The sequence below is a fragment of the Chironomus tepperi genome, unplaced genomic scaffold (assembly GCF_022539635.2).
Source record: "Chironomus tepperi strain 1889 unplaced genomic scaffold, CSIRO-AGI_Ctep_v1 contig_58, whole genome shotgun sequence".
Taxonomy (NCBI): domain Eukaryota; kingdom Metazoa; phylum Arthropoda; class Insecta; order Diptera; family Chironomidae; genus Chironomus; species Chironomus tepperi.
In genome coordinates, this window is record NW_027226180.1 from 985,142 (window position 1) to 1,000,699 (window position 15,558).

A 15,558-nucleotide genomic window follows, 5' to 3' on the forward strand; every position below is an offset into this window, starting at 1 on the left:
CACGTGTTGTTATGTCGCTAAGCGGATAGCATAACTTTTAAAGCTTAGAATTGGAATCTTAAGTAACTGAAAAGGGGCGAAAGCATTAAACCTTAATGACATACCTTTATAGGCAAAGAGACCGCTTAAAGGTTCCGTAGTGGTCTTTCTGTAGCATTAAAGCATGCATGTTAGGGATAACAGCAATATTCCTAATTTAAACCTTATTCCTGAATTAACAGTACGTTTCGAAGAATTGAGCTGTCTTCAGACATTCCCTACGCGGACAGCATTGGGCCCGTATGTCCATTGTTGTACGCACCAGCCAAGGAAGTAAGTCATTGAATTCTATAAGCAAACTTAGAACTGTACATGATAATAAATCATACATAATGAGTTATTCGGGTTGCATAATATGAACTAATTTGTACAGTTCTAATGATCCACCAAAGTAAATCATAGGATAACTAATCCTGTAAGTACAAGAACATTCAAAACATTTTATCTGAAATTAACACAAAAACTGTTTTATTTTTTTTATTGAAAATTATTTGAAAATATACAATTTTTTATTGAAAAAACACTGAGTAGTTTATATTGTTTTATAAAGGCATTATGGCTTTAAAGTCATACTTGACTTTGTTAAATACTTTTTTTTAAATATGAGATCTATGCGCTATATTTTAGGACGTTTACTAAGCAATATTATGCAATATTAAGTGATTATTTTAAGGGAGATGCTCCTATGGAGGGAAAATCCATAGGTAATTGAAAAATTGTGTCCGAATAGAGGGTGTAGGAATCAAAATCATATCTCTCCCTCCCCAGGACAATTTCTTGAAAAAAAAAAAATTAAAAAACAATTCAGAAATATTAATCAAAATTATTTCTTTAATTAACTGTTAAATGACAATATAATATCGAGAATAGAGGTCATTCACTTACTACTTAATGCTCATAGTGAGTCAAGGTGGCTCGATAACGAAATGGTCTCGTACTTGGGTACCTAATTATATTGATATCATCTTACTCCCTCTCCTCATTAAGAGCTTTACGTAATTAGTGAATGACCCAGAGATAATTAAATTATCAGAAAAAAATATATACATTCATGATATAGTATTACATCGAGCTATGCTCTACTTTTTAAGTTATCTATTATAAGTAAATACAAAATTTGATGAACTCATGACAGCTGGGGTCGTAGGATTTTATGTAACACAATCCGTGAAGATTAATTAGTCAAACGAACCTGATAGGTATTACCTCGAAGTTTGTCAGCCTGGGATTTTTCCATAAAAAATTCAAGTCGACATCAAGCTTTTGAACATAATTTGTTTGCTGATAAAAGTTGATTTGGCTATAAATGCTCATTTTTACGTCATATAATAACTTTAAATTTCTGTTTTCAAAATAAATGTGCAATTTATCCCTGCAGTTATTAAGATGATTGTTAATAGTTTTTCCGGGTCATAGACATTGGCGTACCAGTTGAAAAAATCATAAAAAATTATATTTTGGCATAAACATCTGTTTTTGGACTATTAATCCAATAAAACAGCTTCAATATATTATTTATGGATTTTAAATCCATTTTATGTGGCTATGCCACTTGTGATAAATGATTTTTTAGGTTAAAATAAAAATTTGGAATTGAACATTTGAATTTCTTTCATTAAGAGTTGAATCTGCAGGACTTTGGAAGTCCAGACTCCAAATCAGAGTTGGAAAACAGGCAACTTAAGGCAAAAACCGTGAAAATTGTTGATAATTTGTATGGATTTATAGAAAAAAGCCATAAAAATTATCAAGAATTTGTACGGTTTTTGGCTGTCACACGTGCCTGTTGAGCAACTCTGATATCTTCATATATAATTTGCCAAATACATATGTGTTGAAATAAATAACCAATATTAAATGCTTAAAAAAATTGTTAAATATTCGAAAAGAATAAAGTACTTGATTTGGGGGCTATTCGCTTGTTACGTAACACAATAATAAGGCTTAGGGAGGCAGGAGCATAGCCAGGAAGCCAGGGGGGCATTGAGGGCAAAAACCTCTCCGAAAATTGAAAAACTGTCAATTTAGTAACGTTTTTTAAATTTTTGAAAACGGATGGACACCTTCCTACCCCTAGAAAAATTTGCTAGCTACGCCCCTGCAGGATATATGCAGAGCGGTATGTGTTGAAAAAAATTAAGGAAAATTTTAGATTTATTCCAAAAAAACCAAAAAAATTGAAGAATTTTACTAAAAATTGGTGGATTTTGACCCCCAAAGACTTCCCCAAACCCCCCTGGGCAGGTGTTACAGAAGGGAGGGTAGGGTCGAGCCTTATATGATCCATTCCATACGTTACATAACAACCAAACCTCCCCTTTTGATTACTTTTTCAAACATAAAACATTTTAAGATGAATTTCGTTTTCTGATGAAAAATCCAGCAATGCCAATGGCAATAACAAGTATGCCACCAACAATTCCAACAATCAACCAAGTATTGTCAATAGACTTTTCAATGTCTGTTTTTTGATCAATTTTATCATCAATTAAACTCTTTTCGAACTCTTCTGAATTCTTAACACAAATTTGGTATGTCTTATATTTTTGATAATTTGGTGGACATTTTTCAGCACATTCAAGTTCCAAAAATTCTTCATAGTCTTCATCTTTTTTATCAGATGGATCGTGGATCACTAGAAATTGATCTTGTTGCTTATCAGGATTCTAAAAATTTAAGTCATAAAATTAATTATTAAGTCCTAAAATTGGATATGCCAAAAACTTACACCACACTTGCTGTTTTTGATATCGGGATTCAATTTTCCGCATATATGTTTACACTCATCTTTTGGAGTGGTCAGTAGATCCTTTGAATAGGTCTTACTTGCGGATGCAACGAGACAAGTGGATAATGTGATAGTCTAAGGAATTTAAAGGAAAATTATTAAATTTATTAAAAGATATTGAAGAGCAAGTGCCAATGACAAGCAAGTCCCCTTCCTCTCCCTCCTCTCTTAACCTCTCTCAACCTCTCCCATACTCTCTCTTCCTCTCTCTTCCTCTCTCCCATCCTCTCTCTGATCCTCTCTCCCATCCTCTCTCCCATCCTCTCTCCCATCCTCTCTCCCATCCTCTCTCCCATCCTCTCTCTGATCCTCTCTCTGATTCTCTCTCCGATCCTCTCTCTGATTCTCTCTCCGATCCTCTCTCCGATCCTCTCTCTGATCCTCTCTCTGATTCTCTTTCTGATCCTCTCTCCGTTCCTCTCTCTGATCCTCTCCCTCAATCGACAGTTAATCATCTCGGAACCCAACATGTACAAAGAAAGCCACAAAATAAAAGCAGGACTTAACCACCCAATGCAAACGACAATACTGCCGAGGGGTAGGGAGAGGTTACACCTTACTTAGGGTGTTATACTTACCAATAAGCAAAATAAGTTCAGTGACAGAGTCATTATGAATTTCTGCAAAGGATATTTAAACAAATATTAATAAGTAATCCAAAGTTTATTGACAACCAGGGATGTTGATCGATTATCGGCAACTGACTAGTATTGCCTACTTCTGGATGAATTAAATATGTCAGAATCACGCCGATTTGATGCCTGATTTAGAATTGAGTAACGATCTTGTGATCTTCGTGCATATATAGTCTGTTAGTGGACATAAATAGCAACAAGTGTGTGTTTAGAGCTCAAGCAACTAGTACATGATGAGCTAAAACATGATTGGCGAACGTAAGTCAGAGATAGAGCCAATTATAGGCATCATCTGAGGAAGGTCATAGATCATAATTGATCTATATGATCAGCGAAGGAAGTAAGTATTACATGAAGGCACAGCCAATACAAAGAACAAACTGCCAACCACAGTGCTGTAGATAATGCGTTAAATCTAGGCGTGTGTTGGGTATGAATCATCTTTAACACATTCAAATTCTGTTTTTTTTTACGATTCACAATAAAAAAGTCAAGCTTAACATGTTAATTAAATTATGATTGAGGAAATTATCACGATACATTAATCAATAATATGGGCGTAAATAACCAACTTGTTTCCTTAAACGCACGTATTCTAGATTTGACATATTTTGTGGTCAGTGGCTGTCAAAATTTTTTAGAAGGTGACACAGTAATTTAGATGGTGAAATACTTATAACTACTTGTTGTTGACATGTTATGAATGTATAGAATGTTATTAAGCCAGTGGTGCACAAACTTTTATATTTCGTGGTTAACTTGGTGGTAAGCCTTGAATGAAACCACACATGACACACAGTCCATGGCATTTTCAAACATTTTAAACAGCACACTAGTGTGCCGCGACACACAGGTTGCTCACCACTAGTACATTTGACAAATCATGTCACGTATCATCAGTATCATAACACAGTAGACCTTAATGGATAACTTAAGTTAAATTATAGTTCAGTGGTGCGCAACCCTTGTACCGCGGCACACTGTGTACGGTTTTGGTCGACGCTTACTACCAAGGTGAGACTGATCACCTCTGAAATAGTCCTATGGTCGACTAATGTCATATTTTATAAACCATACTGAAGAAATTAACATTTATCGACCATATATCAAGTCTTTAACTTGATGTTATATCATGTTATCCACTCGTTATGATGCCGTAAAGCATATTTTGAGAAGCACTGTACAGATAACAGCGGAAATCCCAAAACAATCACCACTATAATACAAACAATTTATGGAAATTTATGGATGTGTCATCAAACTTTAGTATAAAATTAAATTAACTGAATTATTCATATGAACACCAAATTATGATTTAGACCAGAGGTGGTTGGACTCCAAAGTGAAGGTGTTTTCACTGGAGTTTGGAATTCTAGTAAAGGTGAACTAGAGATGTCCGAGCTTCTTCAGCTATGACGTCTGATCTACCAAAGTCCGGATCAACTCTGATTAATATGGACGTCATTTAAATTGTCAATGATCTTAAGGAATGACTAACGCTCATTGACAAGAGATAACGCTCTTAAAGGATGAGGCTACGCTCTTCAGGAGAGGGTATGGATGTATAATAACCCAACAACCCCATCGACAACCAACAAAATCAAGTCTTAGAAATTACAGCCAAATATTTATTATATATAAAATTATTGCCGGCTTCAGGCTTCGAACTGATACATAAATGACCTTAGAAGTATCCTTAATGCCATTGAATCTCAATATAAATCCAGCAAAGTCAGTTAATCCTTTTACTGTCATAATCAATTACTGATCGCCGGGTAAAAAATGCGCTTAAGTCTCTCAATATCACTAAGACTTTTTTAATTTATTTTCATAATAATTTTATTCACAAATAATTTGTTTTAACTTTAAAAGCTTACTTTGGTACTTCACGTTAAGGTATGAATGTTAAAACGACAACAATAAGATCTTTAATTATTGCAAAACTTTAATATTATGTCGAGAAAAATTAATAATATTTTTCAAAAAATTCCGATAATATTTTATTCTGCGCAACAAACTGGACTATTCGTGACCATACAATTTGTAAGGTTTTCAGTGTTTGACATTTTAAATTTCGTTAAATGAAATTGTGGTTATTGTTATTTCTGTTTCACTGAAATTTCCAATTATTGCGGAGAAGATGAGGGGATGAGCGGACGAGCTGAAAGAGAAGACGAGCTGGAAGAAAGGTCAAGCTGGAAGAAAGGACGAGCTAGAAGAAAGGACGAGCTGGAAGAAAGGACGAGCTGAAAAAGAAGACGAGCTAGAAGAAAAGTCGAGCTAGATAAGAAGACGAGCTGGATGAGAAGACGAGCTGGAAGAAATGACGAGCTGGAAGTGAGGACGAGCTGGAAGTGAGGACGAGCTGGAAGAAAGGAAAAGCTGGAAGAAATGTCGAGCTGGATGAGAAGACGAGGTGGATGAGAAGACGAGTTGGAAGTGAGGACGAGCTGGAAGAAAGGACGAGCTGACTATGTATTAAATCCAATTTATTTCCATTGTTACAATTTTAAAAATTTACGATTCTTTCACATCAATCGACTGCAGCTGATAACTAGCTTCACTATTCTCATCCGTTAGATTTTTGGAATTCCTGCTTAACCTCCTTTTTTCGAATAAATAACATAAAGTTAAACATGCTACAATTATGCAAAGCACATAAATAGCCATTATGATAATTTCGCGACTTGTTGATGTGCTTGTTGTGGATTTACATCCGTTTTCGAGAATTTCAAATTCGGCAGCATTATCTACACAATATTTTGAGGTATTATAGCGTTGATAATCTGATGGACAAGCATGAACACATTCCAGGTCAAGGATCTCAATATAGTCATTGTCCTTTTCTTCCTCACTTTCCTTATGGATCAGCAAAAATGGATAGTGACGCTTGTCAGGATCCTCAAAAATAAAAAGTAAGAATTTTAGTCATTTTTTCAATTATATTAAGGCACACATCAGCTTACACCACACTTTGATATTTTATTTGAGTTTAATTCACCGCAAATGTTACCGCAGTCATCTTTGAAGCTTTCAAATATTTCACATTCATTTTTTGTGGATATTATAGTTTCAGAATGTGCTAAATTAAAGATCTGAATGAATTTGTAAGGTTAGGGAAGTTATTTTATATAAATCTGTGCTACACAAAGCAGAGGATCAGTGTCTGGACATGACCAGTGCAAAGACTGGATCAGTGTCAGAAGCAGAAGAGTACCAAGACCAGATCGTTGCAAGGATCGGACTAATGTTAGGACTGGATCAGTGCTAGGATCAAACCTGTACCAAGACCAAACCTGTACCAGGACCAGACTTGTACCAGGATCAGACAAGTGCCAGGTCCGGACCAGTGCCAAGACTGGCTTGGTGCGGGATTTACTAATGTAGCCATGATTTGTATTTAGGGATAATAACTAACTCACAATTAGAAGAATCCAAATTTTGGATAGAGTTACCCAGAAAGCCTGTCATTAGAAATGAAATAAAATAAAATAGAATTAGTAAAAAATGAATATTTTTATCAGTCACTCAGGTCAGGGACATATAGGGTTACTTTGTCTCTGGGTCGTGTGAAAGACTCAACTTTTCTTACAAAAATCACATTGTCACCCTAACTATGAATCATTAATATCACAAAATTGTACTAATGCACTTCCTGGTTTCTGAGAATACCGGATAATATGGTGGACACAACACGACCGTTAAGTTACTTATCAAAGCCTAATATTGTGCATATTCGAACACATTCATTAAATTACTCACCATTTAGTCGATTACTTCCAAAATATTATCAAATATACTTTTATTGATAAGAGAGAAGACACCACAAAATATTCAGCCTTACACTCAAAATATTTAATTCGCACTGACACACATATTAAGCTTCAACTTTCTTTCTTATCTTTGCGAATTATTCCGTATTGCTTGTTCATGTTTTATTGCTGCATTCTCAGAAAATTGTTGGATTTGATTATTTTACAGAGGCTGGTGAGGGGTGAGGAGGGTCATGCTTGACAAATGAACATGCTTTATTGGGCTGGACATGTGGTAATTTGCAAGCGGTTGTAATCGATAGAGTCAGCTTCAGACTCAAAGTAACGGAGCCCGTGGATCACATTTGATCCATAATGCCAGCAAAGTATGCATTAAGTTAGAATTTGGTGTCCAAAATGAACAAATCAGTAATATTTGAATAACTATGTTACATCCTACCCAAAAAGCCATGATTAAGCAAATTATAGGCACATCGATGACCTTTTGTCTTTGACCTCCCAAAAACCCTCCGCTGGCAACGCCCCTGATCTATAACATCATTCTATAACATATGTTAGATCCAAATCTGCAGTCACAAAATTCATCATAACCGTCAAAATAAATTCAAATTTAGTTTTTATTTACATTTTGCATAACCGATTATTAAAAAACACTTATTTTTTTATTTTTTTTTTTATAATTCTGGAATTTTTTTCTTTATTTTTTTTTTTCTATTCCTGCACTTGAGTCACTCAATTTATCACAAATTTGCACAAAGTGACAATCAAGAGCTTTATTTACATCGAATATGTCTTAAAAAGTGTCAATAAATAAGTAATCCAGTGCCATTAAGTATCAAAAAAAGTCAACAATTTTAAATTGGATATAAAAGTATTAAAAAGCAAGGCACAATGAGCCGTGACGAGCACATCGATTGGTTTCATGGTCGTCTATCGAGACTTGATGCTGAGCGGATTCTGGCTGAAGGTAAAAATTTGACAATTTAGTTCCATACCCAAAAAATGATGTCATCGCCTTTTATTCTAGAATCACGGAACTCCGAATCGCTATTTCTCGTCCGCGAGAGCACAAATCTTGTCAATAATTACGTCCTGTCTGTCATATATCAAGATGATTTTTATCATTATCAAATCCAACAGCATGGCGGCGATGCCTTCTTCTCGATTGACTCAAAAGACATTCATCATGGACTTGATGAGCTTATTGAGTATTATAAGACGCACAGTTCAAATTTGTGTACAAAACTTGATAAATTTGTTAGAAAAGGATATCCACCGACGCAATTTTGTCGTCTTGGAAAGGCCAACTTGCTGCATCGAGCCACAAAACACAACAATTTGGAAGTTGTTAAGCAGATACTGACAACAGCATACAGCCTTGATGCCAAGGATGAGAATGGCATGACAGCCGTACATTTGGCTGCATATAATAAAGTCAGTCCAGAGATATTAAAGATGCTGATTGATAAAGGCGCTGCTGTCATGTGTCGTGATTCAATTGGAAATACTGCACTGCATGTAAGTGATTAATTTGACTTTATGGGATGAGTCATTGTGAATAATTCCGGTTTTTTGATGACGAAGATTGCTTATTAAGTGATTATTACTGCTCGGTTATCAGTAAATTGTGTCAATTTGATGTACTTTAATGGATCAGACAAAGACAATTGACAATTTTGTGAGATTTGAGGGATAACTGCTCTAATTGGCTATTGATGCGGTGCAGATGTATACCTGGTATGGTAGACTGACCTACCCAGAGCTCCTGCGAGTGGGGATTGATGTCATCCCGCTTCTACTCATATACTGGGTAGGGGTAGTGTCACCCAGTCCCATCCTCCATCCCCTTTAAGCCCCTACCCCTACCCCCACCCTGGTGCCACTTGACTAGCTCCAACAACTCAGTTTTGGCCCTTTTCGTCACTGAATTATCATCCATAATACTCAAATACTAACAATTTCCCTCTCTCATTACAGTACGCCTGCCTCAATCAATCCAAAGAGATGGTCGAACTTCTTGTCAATGCCAACATTAATTTAATACACACCAGAAACAATGAGACAGGTCATGTGCCACTCCATGAAGCTGCAAAAGTCGGCAATATGGATATTGTTAAATTTTTATTATCGCATAATGCAGCAAGTCTGCCAAGAACAACAAGTGGTCTATTTCCAAAGGATTTTGCCAGAGATAATCGCCATATTGATGTTGCTGAGTATTTAGATAAATATGTTCCTCAAATTAATACATTTAGTCATAAGTGGCATCATGGAACGTTGGATAGGGAAGGTGCAAGGACGCTGTTGCTGAAAAAGAGGAACGAATTGTATGAAAAGTTTAAGGAAGAATATCCAGAGACGGAGAATGTTTATGTTAATGATAGTAAGGAGATTAATGATCTGATATCGGGACTGTTTTTGGTTCGGTCTTCGGAAAGGAACAAGGGATTGGATGTTATAACAATGTTGCATGATGATGATCAGAAGAATATTAGAAATTATGTTATACAGAAGACGGTGAGTAGCTATGAACTGAACTTATCCTTTGAAAATTCTGAACTGAACTTATCCCTTGAGAATCCTGAACTGAACTTATCCCTTGAGAATCCTGAACTGAACTTATCCTTTAAGAATTTATAACTGAACTTATCCTTTGAGAATTTATAACTGAACTTATCCTTTGAGAATTTATAACTGAACTTATCCTTTGAGAATTTATAACTGAACTTATCCTTTGAGAATTTATAACTGAACTTATCCTTTGAGAATCCAAAACTGAACTTATCATTGATAAATCTAAAACTGAACTTATCCTTTGAGAATTCAAAACTGGACTAATCCCTTGAGAATCCATAACTGAACTTATCCTTTGAGAATCCAAAACTGAACTTATCCTTTGAGAATCTTAAACTGAACTTATCCTTCAGAATCTTCAACTAACCTTATCCCCACTCAATTCCAGGGCAAACACGTCTACATCGATGACGGTCCATACCTTCCATCACTAGAACATCTCATCAGTTACTACATGTGCTTCGCTGACGGACTTCCAGTTAAACTATCCCGAATAGTTGAACCCATACCAAAACCCCCAATACCAATACCACCAAATGTCCCACGTAAGGACAAACTCAAATCATCAGGACATTCATTTGATTCCTTATCATCAGCCAAAAGTCCATCAAGTGAATTAAGCATTCCAGACACAATAAGTCCAACAAAAAGTGAAAATTCCACAAAACACAAGGGTCTATCAACATGGTTTAAAAAGAAGAAGCATTCACTTCCGTTAATGACTGATAAGGATGACAAGGAACCGTTCAACAAGCCAATCTCATTCTCAACAGACTTCCTCAACAACAATTGTATACCGACTACAAGTCAGGCACCAGAAGAAAGCTATGACGTTCCTGCAAAAGTCCAATTACCCCAACCAGTACTGCCAACGTCCACATCCTCATCATCCATGCATGATCAATCAAATTATTTCACGGAAAGTGACAAAAAGATTTGGGACAGCCAGGAAGTCAATGACAATTGTATTGAGGAGATTTACTTCCGTGATCCACCAAAGCAATTTGAGATGTCGGAATGGGGACAATTGGATCCGGAACTATATGATACCCAAAAGAACTTAATGATGCAGGTCCAACAGTCAACTGGAACTAACTATTATGTCTCAAAAGAGGACCTTAAAGCTGAAATGGAAATTGGATCGGGTGAGTTTGGGAATGTATTGAGAGGAATCATGCGAATGCCTGATGGACGTAAGATCCTCGTTGCCATCAAGTCACTCCATAAGGAACACTACGAAGAGAACTACCACGAGTTCCTACGCGAGGCATCAGTCATGATCAAGCTAGACAATCCATATGTCGTGAAACTCATTGGAATCACCAAAGGTCCACCAATCGGACTCGTACAGGAACTGCTGCCACTTGGATCATTAGCCAATTATCTGGTCGAACATGCACATGAGATTGACAATAAGGACATTGATAAGTGGGCATCACAGATTGCATTGGGTATGGAATATTTGGAATCAAAGAGATTTGTACATCGTGATTTGGCATCAAGGAACATTTTGTTGGCTGCGAAGGATCATTGTAAGATTAGTGACTTTGGACTGTCGAGGGCACTTGGTGGTGAGGACTTTTATCAGTCACAGACTGGTGGACGATGGTGAGTTGTCTTAAAGGGTTGGATTCTTTGGATGGTGGTAAGGTAGTGTGGCTACCTGGGTGTATCACTGCACCGTACCCAAACCATACCATACCACCACCAAACCAAACAACCCCCTGGATCCTAATACAATAAAATTCAATTCTAGGCCCCTAAAGTGGTACGCACCAGAGAGTTACTGCGGTAAATTCTCACATGCAAGTGATGTATGGAGTTTTGGAATAACATTGTGGGAATTGTACTCGAGAGGAGAGACACCGTATGGAGATATGACTGGAATGCAGGTATGTTCATGTCCTAATACCCTTGATACGCTCCTAATTCCCTAGATACGCTCCTAATATCTTAGATACGCTCCTAAATTCCTAGATACGCTCATAATATCCTAGATACGCTCATAATACCCTAGATACGCTCCTAATACCCTAGATACGCTCATAATTCCCTAGATACGCTCCTAATACCCTAAATACGCTCATAATTCCCTAGATACGCTCATAATTCCCTAGATACGCTCATATTTCCCTAGATACGCTCATAATTCCCTAGATACGCTCCTAATTCCCTAAATACGCTCATAATTCCCTAGATACGCTCATAATTCCCTAGATACGCTCCTAAAATCCTAGATGCGCTCCTAAAACCCTAGATACGCTCCTAATACAAAATTTCTCTTTCATCCCCACCAGGTCAACGACTTCATCGAGAAAGGACATCGACTCCAAAAGCCCAGCCAATGTCCCGATAAAATCTACAATCTGATGACCGACTGCTGGCAATATCGAGCTAGACTGAGACCAAATTTCAAATTTCTAGCAAGATTCTTTGTTAATCGTATTGAAAATCCAAAGGATGATGAAGTCACGGACGAAAATATTGAAAATTATGAAGGAAATGACAAGCACTCGAGTACTGTTTATGTTTGAATGTTGTAGATGACATGGAGGTCAAGTATCTAAAAGGATAAATTTTGGAAAAATTATGAAATAATCTCAAAGATTGAATCTTGTGGGTCTTATGCCTTACAACTTTAAAATATTTTTTGTGCAAAATTGTTGAAAAATACAAAAAAGATGAAAAAATTTGTTAGATTTTATATTAAATTATATTTTTGTATCTAGAAGAATTAATATAAATTAATAAAATAATAATAATATGTTGAATAATGTAAGAAGAGCCTTTATGCTGTTATGGTCAACCTAGGATGCTCCGGAGGGTCAACGCAGGATACTTCGGAGGGTCAACGCAGGATACTTCGGAGGGTCAACACATGATACTCCGGTGGGTCAACCTAGGATACCATACACCTTAGACGACTGCCAATGCTACACAGTCCTTCTGGTTAAACTCCTAGTGCTCCACTTATCCAGACTCCAGTTATATCCATCCAGCACAGCATTATTCCACCTAAATCCTACAAATTTAACAAAATATACCACAACCTTCAAAGAAACTTTAAAAATTTATAAATTAAATTATTTTAATTTACATAATTAATGATTAATATTGTTAATACCAAATTCTATATTTCAATCACTTTCAGTCAAGTAAGTCAATCAGTTGTGGATGGTAGTTGGACATAAAGCAATCAAAAGTCAAATTACCTCAAAAAAAAAAATGACAAAAAAGTTTCAAACAATATCAAATTTAGTCATCAATTTGGTCATGCCAACCTCAATACGACCGTTAGAGGAACGGACATTCTTTAAGATATTCTGGAGTTCCATCACATTATTCGGTCTTGTGCCACGTCGACTGGGAACAGGTCAAAAATATCGAGCAATTTTGCTATTATTTATATTTTGTATTCCAACTGTCATTCAGCTGTTTGGATCAGTAATCATGTCAACTGATGCTGAGGATAAGGTCCATGGGATACAGACAATTCCGGTCCTGCTGCTCATGATCTTTGACGCGTCAAATTTTGTCAGAAAATCAAAGAAAATTGAAGAATTTTGTGGACAATTTAATGCCATTATGGCTAGATATAATAATGAGAAATTTTGTAGTTCCAAGTTCCGGTCAACAAACGTTTATGTCGTTACATCTGGACTGTTTCTTGTCGGTTCCATCACCAGCAATATGGTCGTGTTTGTGCTAACTGGTAAAAGTGGAATTCCAACATTAAATTTTGGTGGATCTTATGGATTAGTCATGTCAATGATTGCTCAGCTCATGTTTATGGTCTACACGGGTGCAATATTCTTACTACTTGATGCCTTCATGTGCTCCATGCTGTTCCTACTTAGTGGATATGCTGGACATTTGAGAGACAATTTTATATCAATGAAAATTGAAAATATTCGAGAAATTGTTGAACTTCATTTGGAGTTTAAGAAGTAAGTTTTGGTGTATTTTGGGGATGTAGTTAGGGGTGGGGTTAACCCGGGGCAGGGGGTCTTTGGGCTAGGATATCCTACTCTGTCTTATCCAAGGTCTCATTCCCTTCGCTATCATATCAGGAGTCACGTAACTTACCCTATTCAATTTGGAGTCTCTTACCCTATTCAATTTATAGTCCCCTACCCTACATTATCCGGAGTCTCATACCTTATCCTATCCGGAGTCTCTTACCCTATCCTATCTGAAGTTTTCTATTCTACTCTATGTGGGGTATCTTACCATACCCTCCTTCAGCCTAAGGGTACCTAAGCTAGGATCGGGTGTAGCAACCTATGATACCCCATCATACCCGGGTATGGTAGGGTAGGATATCCCAAGTATATTAAGAATCCGCCTCCTGAATTTCATAATCTACACCCCTACTCCAAATCACCTTCCAATCCCCCCCACCTAGACATTATTCCTTAAAAAAATCCATTTAATGCGTAATAATTTTCAGGTCAAAAAGTTTTTCATTTCTAAATTAAAACTTTAAATTTTCTCATTAAAAATTTGTATATTTTCATGAATTATTAATCAGCATGGTTTCGTCTTATGAGGAAATTTTCTCGACAGTCATCGTATTGCGTGGATTGTTGAATGTTTTTGCTTTGTCGTCTATTGCATTGGAGATTGCTGTTAATGTAAGTGATTGATGTTTTTGAGGTTATGATGGCGGGTTTTGGGGTTATGATGGCAATTTTTGAGGTTATGGACCTAATTTTGAAGTTATAATCTAAATTTTGAGGTTAAAGTTTCCAATTTTTGTGGTTATAATTCACATTTTGAGGGTTTAGTTCCAAACTTTGAGGTTATAATTCCAGTTTTGAAGATATAATTTCAATGTTTGAGGTTAGGATCCAAAATTTGAAGTTAGGTTGCCAAATTTTGAGGTTATAGTTCCACATTTTGAGGTTATAATCGTAATTTTGAGACTAAAGTTTAAATTTTTGAGGTTATGATCCAAAAATTGAGGCTATGGTTCCAATATTTGAGGTTATAATTCAAATTTTTGGGGTTATATTGCCAAACTTTGACAATATATTGCTAAACTTTGAGGTTATGTTACCAAAATTTTGAGGTTATGTTCTCAATTTTAGGGATCATCCGGAATGTCATTCAACGTCCTCTTCTTCGGCTTCAATGGACTCTTCAAGCTCTTTACACCTTGTTACTACGGAAGCTACATTGAACACGAATCAGAAGCAATTTTCAGAAATTTATACAATTCAGCCTGGCTAAACTACAAATTCAGTGACAAAAAGAAGCTTTTAGTGCTGCAAACGAATTTTGGAAAGACCCTAAAAGTCCGAGCACTAAACATTGTTGAAATTAATTTAGAAACATTTGTTAAAATAATTCAATGGACATATTCGATGTATGCATCACTAAGAGCATTAAGGAATAAGCACTAAGTAGCTATGGACATCCAAAAAATTTTTTATTTACAAAAGACTAAAATGTTTGACCTTAAATTCACAATAAAAATATTTTACATCATTTTCACGATCAAAATCATCAATTTTTATATTAAAATTTCCCCTCTCACTAGTCAGACTCACACATTCATCATGTCCATAAATCTTTACCCAAAATTCGACATTTTGATCACGAAAATATTTAATTGTAAAGTAAAAAATGAGCATCATGTCAAAATCATCATTGATTGTGTACAGCTGCATGTCATTTTGTTTGCAAATCGCATCAGCTTGATGACATGTGTGTGATGTTTGGACTAGACATGCTGTTTTTCCATGCC

General features: G+C 36.1%; 3 protein-coding genes and 1 long non-coding RNA gene across 5 annotated transcripts; 2 read left to right on the top strand and 2 right to left on the bottom strand.

Annotated features, from left to right (window-relative positions):
- Positions 1-850: 850 nt before the first annotated feature.
- Positions 851-5,494, bottom strand: LOC139100073 (uncharacterized). The gene is made up of 4 exons (XM_070652671.1): positions 5,340-5,494; positions 3,406-3,447; positions 2,768-2,902; positions 851-2,705 (listed from the first exon to the last, which is right to left on the bottom strand). The coding sequence occupies exons 2-4, from the start codon at positions 3,436-3,438 to the stop codon at positions 2,388-2,390; spliced, it is 486 nt and encodes a 161-aa protein (XP_070508772.1). The 5' UTR covers positions 3,439-3,447; positions 5,340-5,494; the 3' UTR covers positions 851-2,387.
- A 440-nt stretch (positions 5,495-5,934) lies between these two features.
- Positions 5,935-7,351, bottom strand: LOC139100077 (uncharacterized). 2 transcript variants are annotated; one of them, XR_011545402.1, is made up of 4 exons: positions 7,225-7,351; positions 6,885-6,926; positions 6,429-6,557; positions 5,935-6,363 (listed from the first exon to the last, which is right to left on the bottom strand). It is a non-coding gene; the product is annotated as an uncharacterized lncRNA (long non-coding RNA). The 2 variants fall into 2 exon arrangements; XR_011545401.1 differs by having other exon boundaries at positions 5,935-6,557.
- Positions 7,352-7,900: 549 nt separating this feature from the next.
- On the top strand, positions 7,901-12,593 carry Shark (SH2 ankyrin repeat kinase). The gene is made up of 6 exons (XM_070652637.1): positions 7,901-8,202; positions 8,263-8,753; positions 9,213-9,752; positions 10,198-11,417; positions 11,566-11,701; positions 12,107-12,593. Exons 1-6 carry the CDS (start codon positions 8,127-8,129, stop codon positions 12,341-12,343), a joined length of 2,700 nt encoding a protein of 899 aa, XP_070508738.1. The 5' UTR covers positions 7,901-8,126; the 3' UTR covers positions 12,344-12,593.
- Positions 12,594-12,733: 140 nt separating this feature from the next.
- On the top strand, positions 12,734-15,299 carry LOC139100067 (odorant receptor 2a-like). The gene is made up of 3 exons (XM_070652665.1): positions 12,734-13,756; positions 14,341-14,443; positions 14,900-15,299. The coding sequence occupies exons 1-3, from the start codon at positions 12,984-12,986 to the stop codon at positions 15,212-15,214; spliced, it is 1,191 nt and encodes a 396-aa protein (XP_070508766.1). The 5' UTR covers positions 12,734-12,983; the 3' UTR covers positions 15,215-15,299.
- Positions 15,300-15,558: the final 259 nt, after the last annotated feature.

Excerpts from the sequence above, each read along its gene's own strand:
- LOC139100073 (XM_070652671.1), bottom strand. The coding sequence starts at position 3,438 with ATGACTCTGTCACTGAACTTATTTTGCTTATTG. Across the intron at positions 2,903-3,405 it reads TGAACTTATTTTGCTTATTG|ACTATCACATTATCCACTTG; the intron begins GTAAGTATAACA and ends TAAATTCCTTAG. Across the intron at positions 2,706-2,767 it reads TCAAAAACAGCAAGTGTGGT|AATCCTGATAAGCAACAAGA; the intron begins GTAAGTTTTTGG and ends TTAAATTTTTAG.
- Shark (XM_070652637.1), top strand. The coding sequence starts at position 8,127 with ATGAGCCGTGACGAGCACATCGATTGGTTTCATGGTCGTCTATCGAGA. Across the intron at positions 8,203-8,262 it reads TGAGCGGATTCTGGCTGAAG|AATCACGGAACTCCGAATCG; the intron begins GTAAAAATTTGA and ends CTTTTATTCTAG. Across the intron at positions 11,702-12,106 it reads GAGATATGACTGGAATGCAG|GTCAACGACTTCATCGAGAA; the intron begins GTATGTTCATGT and ends CATCCCCACCAG.
- LOC139100067 (XM_070652665.1), top strand. The coding sequence starts at position 12,984 with ATGGTAGTTGGACATAAAGCAATCAAAAGTCAAATTACCTCAAAAAAA. Across the intron at positions 13,757-14,340 it reads CTTCATTTGGAGTTTAAGAA|CATGGTTTCGTCTTATGAGG; the intron begins GTAAGTTTTGGT and ends ATTATTAATCAG. Across the intron at positions 14,444-14,899 it reads CATTGGAGATTGCTGTTAAT|GGATCATCCGGAATGTCATT; the intron begins GTAAGTGATTGA and ends TCTCAATTTTAG.